The sequence below is a fragment of the Colius striatus genome, chromosome 2, assembly GCF_028858725.1.
Source record: "Colius striatus isolate bColStr4 chromosome 2, bColStr4.1.hap1, whole genome shotgun sequence".
NCBI classification, from domain to species: domain Eukaryota; kingdom Metazoa; phylum Chordata; class Aves; order Coliiformes; family Coliidae; genus Colius; species Colius striatus.
Genome location: NC_084760.1, coordinates 47,732,465 through 47,746,690, shown reverse-complemented (window position 1 = coordinate 47,746,690; position 14,226 = coordinate 47,732,465). Strand labels below are relative to the sequence as shown.

The window sequence follows — 14,226 nt, the reverse complement described above, 5'->3', positions numbered from 1 at the left end:
GGGACCCAGAGGAGAGGATCCTCCCCACAGAGCACCGCTGTCGCCCGCAGGAGAGGGAACAAAAAGGAGTCCGGCAGCCAGTGATGCAGAGCCTGGCCCCAGGCGCTCCCGTGTCCCCATGGCTGTGGGGTTGCCCCCTGCCCGTGTGCCGGTGGTACCGGGGCTGCAGGACGGCGATGCTGGAGCTTGGCACCGAGTGCCAGCTGTCCCTGTCTCGGCTCTGGCTCCGCTCCCCGCTGCCCCCGCGTGCCAGTGTCCGTCACACCCGTGCTGTGTCTGTCTGTGTGCGTGTTGTGTGTGTGTTTGTCTGTCTCTCTGTGTGCAGCCGGCAGTGGCAGAGGCCACAGCCAACAATAAACTCGTTGGAAAGCAGCGGCAGCAGAGCCAGGAGGGAGCCCAGGTGGCAGCACCAGCAGCCCATACAAAACACACCACGTTTACTGCACAGCCAAACACAGGCTCAATGTGAGCAACTCGGGAGCTCCTGGCCTGCTCCCGCCCAGAACAGGGGTGCCCCCCGCACTGGGGGCAGGAGGCAGGAGGCAGCACAGCCCCACACAGCTTGGGGTCCCACTGGTGCTTCCCCAGCACCGGGTCCCTCACCCCACATCCCATCCCACAGCCAGGCACTATCCCCCATGCCTCGTACACTGTGCCAGCTCAGGCCAAACCCCGCAAAAGGGACCTCTGGGGCCCTGAGCAGGAGCATCAGTGTCCCCAATGTCCCAGGAGATGTCTGGGAGCAGTGGCTATGCCCCAGGTGAGGGCCCTGAGGGGGAGAAGCACCGAGAATGGGCACACGGCCACAGTGGCCCCTTGGCCTGCCCGGGGCCAGTGTGTGGGGCAGCAGCACAAAGGATCCATGTGCTACTCCGGTGGCCGTGGGGAGGGCTCAGCAGGGCTGGGGCTGCCGAGCTTGTCACCATAGAGGGAGCTGAAGTGGGCACGGCGCTCGGAGAGCAGCTGGTGGCTCACGCCACAGGCCAGTCCCGTCAGGCAGTGCACACGCACAATGCCCGCCTGTCCCCCTGACACCAGCCAGCCGTGCGAGTCCAGGTTGGGGCTGAAGCGCACCTGTGGGGGGAGAGGGAGGTCAGGGGGAGGGGGCCGAGGTGCCAGGACCCCAGTATGTAGGAAAGGGGGGAGGGGAGGGGTGGGTGGAGGCAGACCCTGCCTGGAGCAGTGCCAGGCTCACTCCTGGGCTAGGTGAGGGTGGGAGGTGCAGCACAGTCCCCTGACCTTGTGCAGAGACTCCAGCTGCAGGCGATCAAGGCTCAGCTCTCCCTTCACCTCCTGTGCGTGCATCCTGCGCATGGGCTCCCGGCTCGAGAAGTTCTTGAAGCTGCGCTGTGAAGCGAAGGCACAGCCATGGGCTGCGTGCCCGGGGCAGGAGCGTGACAAGGGTCTGTGTGCTCAGGGCAGGAGTGTGGCACAGCCATGGGCTGTATGCCAGGAGCAGAAGTGCAGCAGGTGCAGGTGCTGCTTGGCCAAACAATACATGTTGCCCTCACAGTCACCAACCAAACAGCCACGGCCAAGGGCAGCAGGAGCCAGAGCCCAGGGAGCGCCGGGACAAAGGAGCAGAAGCATAGCAGAAGCCCCCTGGTGTGACTCCATCAGCTCTGACTCACAGACACACTCCCCCCTCTCTAAAGGGCCTTAGTCACAACCTGGTCCTGGTGTCTGTGCCAACACCCCCAAACACAGCCCAGCACAACGGGGAAGGGCGATCTGCGCAGGCTGTGACCCCCCAGGCTCCTGCCCAGGACTGGGCACTCCAGCCTGCTGCTGACACTGGGACATCGAGTGTGTGGCTCTGCTGGGGCTGATGCCTGTGGCCATGCCCTGCTGTGCCCTGCGACCAGGGGCTTCCCTGAGGTGGCCATTCTCCCGCCCCAACATCCCAGCAGCATCTGCTGCCTGGCACCACTGCTCCCACTGCTCAGACACATGCCCCAAGGCCCTACCCCTGCTCCCAATAAGGCCCACTCTCGCTAAAGAGCACCCAGCCCCAGCCTTGGCCCCTGCAATCCCCTACCAGGTCCGTGTCTCGGAACTGGATGTAGCTCTTGGCCACCATCTCGTTGTAGCGCCTGGTCCTGGGCAGAGCCTGCTCACCACCGTCTGTGCCCGTGGAGCCATAGGGCAGCAGGTCAGCTTTGTACACGGGCTGTGGGGAGATGGGGTTGAGGGTAGGGTGGGGGTCTGGCCTCTCCTCCACAGACAGGGACGCCCAAGAGCGAGCAGGGCCAAGGGCCACAGAGCCCTGTCCTGCCGTGCAGCACAGCAGGGCTGGGCCAGAAAAAGGGCTGCCGCATGGGACAAAGAGTTGCCCCACACAAGCCTCACTCCAAAAGGTCTCAACCCCAGAGCCAAGGCTGCTGCCACAATCTGTCCCCATCACACAGCCCCTGTCTGGGCAGGAAAGGCATGACCCAGACACATGTGGGGCAACAGAGGCCTTGAGGCTGGCTCAGGACACTGCCAGCCACCCAGGAACACAACTTCCAGCCCCACGCATGTCCCAGACTGGCCCCACTGAGCGTGATGGCCTCTTACAAATCTGCGGTCGGAGGAGCGCTTGACGTTGAGGGGATTGATGGCCAGGTTGGGCAGCACCGCAGCCACCAGCTCGCCGGTGATGTCCCCTGCAGCCACCGTGTTCAGCCAGTCCGAGCCAGAGATGCTCTGCAGGGATAGAGGACTCGAGAGTGCCGGGTCCCAGCCGGTCTCCTGGCCCCAGCCGGGCTGCAGTGCCACGGACATCGATCCCTGGGCACCACCACCCGTCCATGGGGAGGGCCAACATGGCCCCAGGATAGAGTGCCTTGTACCAGCCTCTTACCCACACAGTCCCCTTACGAGGTGCCACAAAATAAGCCTTGAAGCCCAAGTACCCGGCGTCGATATAGTGGATCCCACAGAGACCATAACTGCAACAGAAAGGGAACACCTGAGGGCAAAGCTCTGCGGTGCCGCCCCAAGATGGTAAGAGCTGGGCAGCAGCCCACCCCCTAGAGCCCCCAGGGCTGCCTGAGCTCCAGCAGCACAACAGATCAGTGTGAGGCAGCTCCCAGAGGCTCAGAACACCCCAAGAGCACAGAATCCTCCTGAGGTGTCAGCCTAGGGCCGTGCAGACGCCCCACGGCCCAGCACAGCCCAGAGGCCTCATCCTTGACCACCATCATAGAATTACAGAATCATTTTGGTTGGAAAAGACCTTTGAGACCATGGAGTCCAACCCCTCTACTCACAGTGCCAAACCCTCCACTAACTCATGTCCCTCAGCACCTCAGCTACACGGCTTTGCAATAGCTCCAGGGATGGGGACTCCACCAGCTCCCTGGGCAGCCTGGGACAGGGGCTGACAACCCTCCCAGGGAAAAAGTTCTTCCACGACTCCAATCTAAACCTCCCCCAGGGCAACTTGAGGCCGTTTCTGCTTGTCCTGTCATTCATTACTGGGGAAAAAGAGACTGACCCTCCCCACTACACTGTCCACAACCACTTTTCAGGGAGTTGCTGAGAGCGAGGTGGTCTGGCATCAGGCTCCTTTTGTCCAGGCTGAACACCCCCAGGGCCCTCAGCCTCTCCCCAGCAGACTTGTGCTCCAGACCCTTCCCCAGCTCCGCTGCCTGGCTCTGGACATGCTCCAGCACCATCCTTGTGCCCTAGGGTGGTGTGGCCAAGGGGCTGCTGACATTGCACAGCTCTGGTGTGACCCGGCACAAGCAGAGCCTGCCCTTGCCATGGCACAGCTGTGCTCTCCCAGTGGGGGCCCCGAGGGAGTAAGACTGAACCCCAGCAGCAGGGCTGGCCCTGGGCACAGAGCAGGAACTGTGATGGCCCTGGTACTCACGAGGCATAGCAGTTGTCCTGGGCCACAGTGACCCCATTGTAGGGCAGCAGCCAAGCCACCTCGGTGCTAAGAAAGCGCTTGATGCTGTTGATGGGCTCATAGAGCCGCCGCAGGTCCCAGAACTTGATCTTACGGTCGCTCCCTGCCGTGACCAGGAAGTTGCTGAGAACCAGGAGAGAGGCAGCACTGAGAGCCTGGAGCAGAGCCGTGCCCCGGCCCTGCCATAGTGATGCGGCAGCCCCACTGTTCCCTCAGGCAGTGGCTCAACCCCCCTCACCCCACAAAGCCCACCCCAATCCCTTCATGCCTCAGAAGGCCTGATGCCATCTGCGCCGAGTCCTCTTAAGCCCACCTTGGCAAAGGAGGCTGGTGTGTACCCATGCTGGCTCCTCTGCCCTCACCTGTCGGCCTTGCACCACTCGATGCTCCGCACGGCGTGGTCGTGGGCCAGAAAGCACTGGAAAGGGTAGAGCTTGAGGGAGCTGTCAGGCTGACGCACGCACTGCAGCAGAGACTTAGTGAGTAGGTTCCAGATGGCTACAGTGCCTGTGAGACCAGAGACACAATGTGAGGAGCTGCCCCAGCAGCTGCCCTGCTGCTGCGCCAGCGCTGCAGAAGATGAGGCCTGGGGGGCTGCAGGACGTGTGAGCTGCAATAGCCAAACAGGGCTGTAGCTGGGGCTGGAGCCAGGGCTGGAGTTGGGGCTGAGTGCAGGACAGGATGGCTGAAGCTCTGCAGGTCCTGGTGCCAAGTAGCAGCATTTCTCATGACAGGCCTGTGATAAGCCTTCCCCTGTCCCAGAGACGGGCAGAAGTTCCTGCATGGTGTCTGGCACTTGCTGCTGCCCACCGTGATGTGTCCTTGTACCCCATCCCCAGGTCTCGTCTGAATGCGCACAAAGCTGCAGGGCGAGGGACACTCCCTGGGAGGCTCTGCCAGAGGCCCTTCTTGTGCAGGAGGGGACTCACCATCATAAAATCCAGCTGCAAGGTGATGGTGGGGCTTTGATGGCATCCAGGAGAGGCTGAAGCATTGGCCACACTCAGATGCGTTCCCTGCCTGGATAGAGCCCACCTGGAGCGTGGCAATACCTTGGACCTGTAGGCCAAGAGGCAAACACCAGTTACAGCCCCAGGCTGCTGCCATCCCCATGGAAGGAGACAGGAACATTTGGGTATGGGAGCTGGGCTCAGCTCTGCCACCCCCAACATACAGGGTCAGTGAGCTTTGTGGGAGTCCTGACTCCCTCCCCAGCTCTCCCACCTGCACCGGCCAGGAGGCTTGTGGGCACCTGGCCTGGGGTGGGGACCACAATGGGAGAGGACACTGACCTTGCAGATAAAGTGCTTGTGGAAGGATCCATCTAGAAGAGAGCAGAGGAGGGTCAGGATGGGCACCGGCTCTCTTCAAAGCTCCCTGCAGCAGGAGCTGCTCAGTAGCCTGGAGCCTGACTTGGTGCTTGCCACGGCACTGCCCAGGGCTCCTACCCTGTCCTGCTGCCCATCTGCAGCAGCAAATCCAAGAGTTGTCAGTGGCAGGAGCTCCAGGAGCCAGGGCTGCCTGCACTGGGGCAAGTGACACTCTGGTGTGCACTGCAGCCATGGGCAGGGCTGACACTCCCCTCATTCCAGTGATCCTCACCCCAGTGCCTGCCCCCCAGGATAGGAAACATCTTCACCAAACTCAAGGGGGTCCAGTGACAGACCAGACTGCGACTGCCCAGGGAGTAATGGAATGGCCATGCAGGACAGACTGCTGTGTCAGGCCACAGAGCAGACAGTGATGGGGGCTGGGCAGCCACTCCTGGGGAGGGTAGACCCCAGAGAGCCCTGTGCCCAAATGGCTCAGGACGAGGTGCCTGTGGAATGCTCATGCACCAGCTTAGTCTGACAGAGAACCTCCGCCACCAGCAACACATGGTGTGATTGTGGGGGCCCTGTCCTGCAGTGCCAGCACTAGGAGGGCCCCCCTGTGTCCTGCATCAGCGCTGTCCTTGGGTCCAGCAAGCACCAGACAGCACGTCTGCACCTGGAGTGACAGCCATAGGCGGGGGCGGTGCTGCAGAGATAGCGAGGAGCCAGAGCAGCTCCATGAATCTTGTCAGTGACAGCCAGGGCACAGCGCAGAGAGCAGCCAGGCGGGAACATCACTGCAGGTACGGGGAGCCCCAGGGAAAGCCAACACAGCCACGGTGACCTGGGAGCTCCTGGCAAAACCCCGGTGTGCTGCAGTCTGGCACCGATCCTGCGGCTGCCAACTGGCACCCCCGGCCCAGCCATGAGCACGGGGACAGTGTGTGTGGCCGCAGCCCAACTGCTGCGCCGCACCAGCACCTGCAGAGCTTTGGGCTGGGGAGGGCTCTGCCTGCCGCAGGCTCCCCACGTGAGGGCTGCGGCAGCACCAGCCCCCTGGAGCTGGGACGGGGGTGGGAAAGGCAGTCGGCTGGCAGCCACGCTCACGCGCGGGGAGCCAATTTCCCTCTGTCAGTTGCCAGCCACGGCTCAGCGCTCTGGAGTAGCACGCACAGCCCATCCATCTCACTCGGCTCCCGGCAGATGAGACTATTTCAAGCACCATTAGCCTGAGCCGGCCAAGTGCCCAGAGCCTTGGATTCCTTCTGCAACAAACAGCTCGAGCTGAGCTGGAAGAAGCAGCAGCTCTGCCACAACAGGACCTGCTCCGAGCAGTGAGCAGGCAGGGAAAGGCTGAGGAGAACACGGTACCACAGCTACACCTCACCCAACACCACTACCAGCACAGAGGTGCTGCTGAGACGCTCCCAGGGCTGCCCAGGAGCCATGTCCCAGCTGTGCTGCTGCAGCATCCCCAGAAACCAACCCTGCAGTAGGGTCATCAAAAAACAGCCTTGCTCCCCTGCAGCCCTACCTCTGGCAGAAGCCAGGCCGGAGGTAGCAGTGGTTGCTGCTGGTCTGAAGCCCGGCGGCGTATCAGGGCTTGCTGGCCACTGTGCACAGCTCCTGGGCACATTCCTGCTGCAGCCAGCAACCAGGGCCAGCAACTCGGCTGAGCCCCAGCCCAGTGTCCCCTGGTATGGCAGGCTCCTGGGGCAGGTGGGGGACATGGGGGGCCACTGTGGCCCTGCCCGGCGGCGCGGCTCTTCCTACCTTTTACCTGTGTTCTCCTGCAGCACTGCAGGGCCCCAGGGTGCGGGAGGGAGTACAGCACCACTTTGCCATCTGAGAAGGCGACAGCCAACAGGCCCAAGCGGCTCAGCTGCGGGTGCTGCAGAACGACACATGGCTCAGCCCCAGCATCCCCAGCCACCACCCAGGAAAGTAACATTTTAGTGAGGGCAAGGATGTGGAAGGTGCAGGGGAAGCCAAAGGCAGTACCCCGTCCCCAAGGGCCTGGGCGGCCCTTTAGGCACCAAACCCACCTTCCTAGCAGCGGTGGGTGGCTCCCAGGCACCGCTGGGGCAGAACTTCATGTCCCAGACACAGCCATGATCAGCAGCGATGGCGTAGGCCAGCCCGGCTTTGGCGGCAAAGCTGCGGGCATGGGGTGAGCCATGAAGAACACAGGAGCCAGTGCCTGCCAGCCCCAGGCCACATGAGCAGTGAAGGTGGCTATCAGCACAGCCCCCAAGGGGCTCAGGCTGTGGCTGGCAGCTCTGGGAGAAGAGGATCCTCACCACATACTCAGTCAGGGAAGGACGAGAGGCACTGGTTCTGTCCCACCCCTGGGAGCCAGGCAGCCCCCAGCTCCATCCCCAGGGGTCCAGTCCCCAGGTCTGGCCACTCACCCCTGGTCCTGTTGCAGCATGCCCAGGCCCCAGAGCTGCAGGAGCGCGGGGCCCCCGTGGAGCCCAGTCATGCTGTGCGTCTCCTCCATGCTCCTGTGGCAATAGAGAGCCACGTACTGAGTGGCCGCTGAGCCCTCGGGGCATGGGCACCACTCCATCGCCCACACTGGGCCGCCCACAAAGAAGGACATGTCCAGACGCTCCTCGTGGGGCTGCAGGGAGCCGAACCTGCCAGTGGGGAGGGGAGTCAGGGCACAGGGCCAGAGCTGCCACAGGGTGAGCGGCCTGGCATGGGGCTGGGGCAGTGGGATTCCCGGGCTCACTGCATGAGCAGCTGCTCAGCCCCACCGCTGCTGCCCCTGGGGCCACCCGCCCTTCCACCCACGGTTGTGGGAGTACTGCCCATCCCCAGTATGACAGTCTTGGCAGTGCCCTGGGGCAGCCCGTCACGGACCTGTTTACCCTGTACAAGGCACTGTTGTCCTCGATGCCCTCCCGCTGGATGGAGAAGAAGGGAGACTTCTCCTCTGCTGGCAGGTACGGGGCAGCTTCGCTGGGGAGGCACAAGGTGAGAGGATGTCTCCCCATTCCCACCCCTCACCCAGTCACCCCTGGGACAGCACCATGCAGCCAGGGCACCGGCATTGGCAGCACCGGGTGTCTCTCCCAGCCCCTCCCTCCCCAACCTGCTCTGGTGGTACCTTTCAGAGAGACACATCCACTTGTGAGCCAAAGGAATCCAGTCGGGAAACTCCCACTGTGAGTACTTCTGATCCCGCCTGCAGCAGACATGCGGGCGTCACACACAGCCCCACGTACCCGCAGCCCTGTGGCACCTACAGCCCCACAGCACAGGCGGCCACACGCACCCACAGCCCCACGGCACAGGCGGCACCACACAGCCATGGCCCCAGCAGTCTCACACATCCATAGCCCCAGGGGCATTGGCAGCCCCACACACCTGCAGCCCTACAGCACAGGCAGCCCCTCGCTGTGAGCTCTCAGCCTCTGTCCTTCACCACAGCCCCTCTCCACGATCTCCTCCCATCAGCCACCAGTGGGAACGCTGACACTCCCGAGCTTACATGTTCCTCTCCCCTCAAGGCACCCACAGCCCAATCAGCTGCTGCTCCCTGCAGCTCCCCCAGCCCCCTACACCCCCTCCAGCCCCACTCACAAGCTGCAGGTGAGGCTGGAGCACTTCTCCACCGGGGCCATGATGGAGTTGTGGAAACCGTTGGGAGCAAGGCCTCGGCACTGGGGCTTGGATCTCTGGACACAAGAGCAGACTCAGAGCAGGACCTGGGCAATGGGCCCAACCCAGGCTGTCTCTATGACTGTCCCCGTGACTCCGGGGGAAACTTGTCTGTCCTGAATGGCACCGATGAAGCCCAAAAGCATTGAGCTCTCCCCTAGCCACAGCAACAGTAGTCACACAGACAGTGTCACACCGGACTAAAGACACAAAGTCCCATTCTGGGGACTTGTACAAACTGCAGGATGGCCCTAAGGCCCTGTCTTTACCTCTCCTCAGCTTCATCAGAAGCCAAGAACCCCCACATTCTCTCCCAGAAGGGCTTGTCACCATGTCCTGTCCTGTCCAGACCTCCTCTCAGCCAGAGCTGTCTCTGCCCACAGTTAAGCACAATGAGCTCATGCTCAGATTCATTCTGATGGGCACTGTGCCACCCCCCGATTTAGGGCTGTCCTGCCCCAAACTGCCAGGGTTGGGGACCCTGCCCGCGAGCTCGGACATTATGCCTGGCTCATCATGCTGAGCCAGAGGTAAGAAGGGGACAAGGCAGAGGCCTTACCCTTGAAGACGGCACCTTCGCCCCGTGTTCTCGCAGCACCTCGAGCTCCTGTTCTGATGCCTCACTGAGGGGCGAGTCACTTCCCTCCTCCTCCTCGGCCTGCAGCAAAACCTCCTTCGAGGGCACAAAATCAGCATCTCGTGTGGCATCATCACTGTCTGCCTCTTCCTCCTTCTTCCTCCGGCTCCGACGCTGCTTCTGGGTACGCTCCAGCGCTGGCTCTGGCTCCTGGGCACCCTCGGTGGGAGCTGGGGGCTGGTACACCGATGTCAGCTCCTCTGCCAGCTCCTGCAGGTACAGCAAAGCCCTGGGACGCCAAAGGCATTGCCTGGAGGTGAGCAGAGGGAGCAGACAGGGACCACGCAGCCCTCCCACTGGGACTGGGACACACTCCTCTCGCTTGCGCTGCGGGTGGGCAATTTGCTCTGGCCCTGCCCAGCTCCTGCCCATGCCCCAGCAGCCTCCAAAGCTGCTGCCGAGGCCCCAGCAGCCTCCCTGGCAGCGGGAAGGCAGCCACCCGCACAGCAGCACGTGGCCCTCTGCCAGCCAGAAAGCAGAAAAGCCAGAGCTCTTCCTGAGAATGCTCTCGGCAAAGGGCGTTCCCGCAGCAGGAACCCCACTGCAGCTGAGGGGGTACTGGGGTACGGCAACGTGTCAGCTCTGCTCCTGCCAGCCCAGGGCTGCACAGACACTGCCAGAGCTGCCTTTGGCTGCTCAGGGCACAGGGGGTTCCCTCAGGACTCCCTTCAAGCAGCAGGAGGCACATTCTGCTCCCCAGACAAGCCTCCTCCTGGGTTTGTCCGGAGCCAAACCTCCTGGGTGTGTCTGTCTCACAGCAGACAGTCTGCTGCCCTCAAAGACCCACAGCAAGCTCAGCTCCAGCCCCTGCTGTTCCCCATCCCCCAACTCTATGCTCCTGGATCCAAACACATCATTCTAAAGCATGAAAAAACATAGAATCACAGGATCATTTCAGTTGGAAAAGACCTTGAAGATCCTTGTGTCCAACCCCTCCCCTCACAGTGCCAAGCCCACCACTAACCCAGGTCCCTCAGCACCTCAGCTACACGGCTTTGCAATAGCTCCAGGGATGGGGACTCCATCAATTCCCTGGGCAGCCTGGGACAGGGGCTGACAACCCTCTCAGGGAAAACGTTCTTCCTCAGCTGCAATCTAAACCTCCCCTGGGTCAGCTTGAGGCTGTTTCCTCTTGTCCTATCGTGTACTATTGGAGAGCAGAGACTGACCCTCCCCTCCTCAGCCACAATCTCCTGTCAGGGAGCTGCAAGCAAGAAGGTCTCCCCTGAGGCTCCTCTTCTCAAAGCTGAGCACCCCCAAGGCCCTCTGTCCCTCTCCAGTAGACTTGTGCTCCAGCACCCTCCCCAGCTTCACTCCATAAGAAGAACCAGATCACCAGCTCCTTCCACGGGAAATCAGCCCATCCCGCTGACGTGGGATTAAGTGTTCAGGAAACACATTGAGGCCTTTCCACAAGCAAGAGGGGCAGAGCTCTCGACAAACTACTCTGAGAGCAGCATGGGCCTCTACCCCACCCTCCCCACAACCCCCCCATCAGCTCACACTTTGGCTGCCCGTCTCTTGGGGCGCCCGCCCGGGGCGGGCTCCAGGCCTTGTGCTGCTTCGCTGCTCCCCAGCACCTTCTCCACGCAGATGGGCTCCGGGCTCGGGCAGTCCAGGTCCTGCGACAGCTTCAGCAGCAGTAGCTCCGTCTTCGATTTCCGTCCACGTTTCCCGGGCACCTTGGGAGCGGGAGGCGGCACACACCCGTTCTGAGGGCTCCCCGAGGGCTCCCCGTGCACCTCGCCCTCCACAGGGACCGCACCGCGGGAATCATGGCGATTCCTTTTCGCTTTTTGGTTTCGGGTGTTTTTTTGCTGGGGCTCGGCAGCATCCGCTTCCTCCTCAGAGTGGGACAAAACCTCTGGATCTCCGAGTGGTGACTGTTCCCCTGCCCGAAAATTAAGAGATTGAGCCCCAAATCACAGCGGGTCTCTGCTACCCCTCTCCCCTCCAGGAGACGATGCCGTGCTCCCCGGTACGTACGGTGGGTTTGGAGCTCGCCTCCCCGCACGCGGCTTCGGCTCCGGCTGCGGCTGCGCCCGGCGGGTACCGAGCCCCGTCCCGAACGGCCCCGGCGGCTCCGTTCCCGGCAGCGCGGCCCACGGCCGGCGCTGGACGCCATCCGGGCGGCGAAGGGAAGGGGCTCCCGGAGCCACCGCGACGGACCGGGTCTGCCAGGACGGAAGGAGGAGGAAGAAGAACGGGAAGTCGTCGAGGCGGCGGTGCCGTCGCGAGGCGATGGCGTCACTCGCAAGCGGGGAGGAGCCGAGGCAGGACACGGCTCCCGCGCACGGGTCTGTGACACGCGCTTGGAATCGGAGGTGGCCGGTCAGGTTAGAGAGGGGCCTGACTCCCGGACCGAGGGGACCACCTGGCGCGGGGTGCTGAGACGGGATGGGGAAGGGTGGAATGATGGAACATATTCAAAGAACCCATTGCATGCATGCTGACGGCCATGCGCAGGAGTCACCGGCGGGACACAGCGGGCGCAGCCACGTTATCCGGACACATACACCTCAGCCTGAGAGGTTATTTCTATTGTTAAACCTCGTAAGCCAGGGGAGAGCGCGAACGCAGTCCCCCACTACCACAAATTATGCAGTCGAGTTTCCCGCATTTGGGGAAATCGCAGGGGTCAGCACACCCGGAGTGCAAGGGATGAGCCTCGCCCTGGGAAAACCACCTGCCTGATCATGGTGTCTCCCCTGCCAGGTAAGTATGAGTGTGTGTTCCCCACCGCCCCGACACACACCCGCGCACACACACATACGTCACGCCGACACAAACACCAACCAACCGCGCCACGCACGGCCCCGCGCGCCTCGACCCGCCGCTTCTCCGGCCCCGCGGCTCCCGCTCGGTGCCCGCGCGTGCCCGTGTGCGGCGCGAGGCCGGTGCGGGAGTGTCCCGTGGTGCCGCGCGGGGTCTGCTCATCTGCATGGACACGCCCCTGCGCGGCTGGCCCCGCCGCACTCCGCTCGGGACGCCCCCTGCTGGGCGTCAGCGGCTGCCAGCACCCCCCCGCATGCCCCGGCGGATCCCGCAGCATCAGCGGGATCGGAACCGCCCAGGACCACGTGGGGCTTGATGTGCTCGAGCTAAGCGGGAGGGGTTAAGCAACAGCGTCGGCAGAGCGCGGCACCGCCGGGGCAGCGGCGGGGTTGGGAGAGCCTGCGTAACTGCCTGGGACAGTGCCCTCTGGGAGGGATCCAAGGGCTCTGGATGTGGATATGAGGGTATCCGAGGGGTCTGGGGATATCTCGGGGACACGAGCTCAGCTTCACTGCAGGCTGAACCTGCAAAGTGGGATAACTACCCAGGGCAGAGGCCCCAGGTCCTCAGACATCAGGCAGGACTCCAACAACCAACACGACCTTACTGTGTGGTACTAGTTTGTACTGGAGTCCAGTGCAGGTTACATGATGGCACCTACCAGGTAGATGAACAAAACTATTTGCAGGCCCGTGTCCTGGTTTTGGCTTATCTGGGAACAAGGAACCAGGGGCATCCAAATTATTGCTTACTCCTCCCCTCCTGATGAGATAGGGAAGAGAAAAGTTACCCCAGGAAGTTGTCCTAAGGACAAGGAGGGCTCAGCGGCCACTTATGATCCCAGGCAGAACAGATGGGGCTGTTCGACTTGGAGAAGAAAACAAAACTTAATTGTATCCAACCAAAACCATAAACAGAAAACAACACAGAATGGGAGGACGATGAGGAGTACGACCAGCCCTTTCAGACCACCTTCCACCCGCTCGTCCCCTCTTCCTGGGCTCAGGCACCTGATCCCAGTATCTTCACCTCCTCCTGACCTGAGAAGCACAGAGAGTGGGAATGGGGGATGCTCATCTCGCCTCAAGGCAGGAGTCCTTGCCATTACCCTACTCCAGCATGGGGTCCCTCACATGCTGCAGTTCCACAGGGGCTGCTCCGATATGTGTTTATCCCCATGGCTGCAGCTCCTCTCTTGCTCTCATGTGGGTCTGCTCTGCGGCCCACAGGCTCTCCAGCACGGCCTGCGCCATGGCCGCCTCCTCACACAGGCTCCTGCCAATCTGGGTGCACTCACTCCCTCCACTACGGGGTCCTTATTCACAATCTCTCCCCCTGGCATGAGGTCCTCCTGGACAAACCAGCTCCAGCAGTCCCTGCCTGTGACCCCATGGGCCCTTGTGCCCCTCGGCAAATTCAAACCCACCCCTTATCCCCCTTCTGGTGTCCAGGCATTGCTGCTTGGCTTCGCCCAACCATGAGGAGCTGCTGTGACTCCGAGGGTTGTACCCCTGGTGCCTTTGGAGACAAAAGGCACCCTGCTCATGTTTCACACCCCCACTGGCTGATTAAACGTAACCAAAGTGGCAAATGGCCGCACACAATGCCGCCTCCACACACGTGAGCCATCCTCTGCCGGCGGAAGGCTGCGGGAAGATGGCTCGTGCCCCTCCCCGTCCGGACCGGGCCTCACACCAGTACAGTGCGTTCATCCTCTGAATGCGGGCCGGGGGCGGGGCCAAGCAGCGCCGGGTTCCGCAGCGCAGGGGCGGGTCCATGCAGATGAGCAGACCCCGCGCGGCACCACGGGACACTCCCGCACCGGCCTCGCGCCACACACTGGCGCGTACGGGAGCCGCGCGGGAGCCGCGGGGCCGGAGAAGCGGCGGGTCGGGGCACGCGGGGCCGTGCGTGGCGCGGTTGGTTGGTGTTTGTGT

At 62.5% G+C, this 14,226-nt stretch overlaps 1 protein-coding gene and 1 non-coding gene across 2 annotated transcripts; both read right to left on the bottom strand.

Annotated features, from left to right (window-relative positions):
* Window positions 1-417: 417 nt before the first annotated feature.
* Window positions 418-12,222, bottom strand: GTF3C2 (general transcription factor IIIC subunit 2). The gene is made up of 18 exons (XM_061990366.1): window positions 11,501-12,222; window positions 11,018-11,405; window positions 9,437-9,743; window positions 8,800-8,894; window positions 8,324-8,401; window positions 8,077-8,175; window positions 7,623-7,850; window positions 7,257-7,368; window positions 6,985-7,102; window positions 5,191-5,222; window positions 4,828-4,957; window positions 4,261-4,405; window positions 3,860-4,021; window positions 2,846-2,933; window positions 2,560-2,688; window positions 2,039-2,170; window positions 1,240-1,347; window positions 418-1,074 (listed from the first exon to the last, which is right to left on the bottom strand). Exons 1-18 carry the CDS (start codon window positions 11,637-11,639, stop codon window positions 868-870), a joined length of 2,697 nt encoding a protein of 898 aa, XP_061846350.1. The 5' UTR covers window positions 11,640-12,222; the 3' UTR covers window positions 418-867.
* LOC133625054 (U1 spliceosomal RNA) lies at window positions 12,074-12,237 on the bottom strand. Its single transcript, XR_009818352.1, has one exon. It is a non-coding gene; the product is annotated as a U1 spliceosomal RNA (small nuclear RNA).
* Between the last annotated feature and the right edge of the window lie 1,989 nt (window positions 12,238-14,226).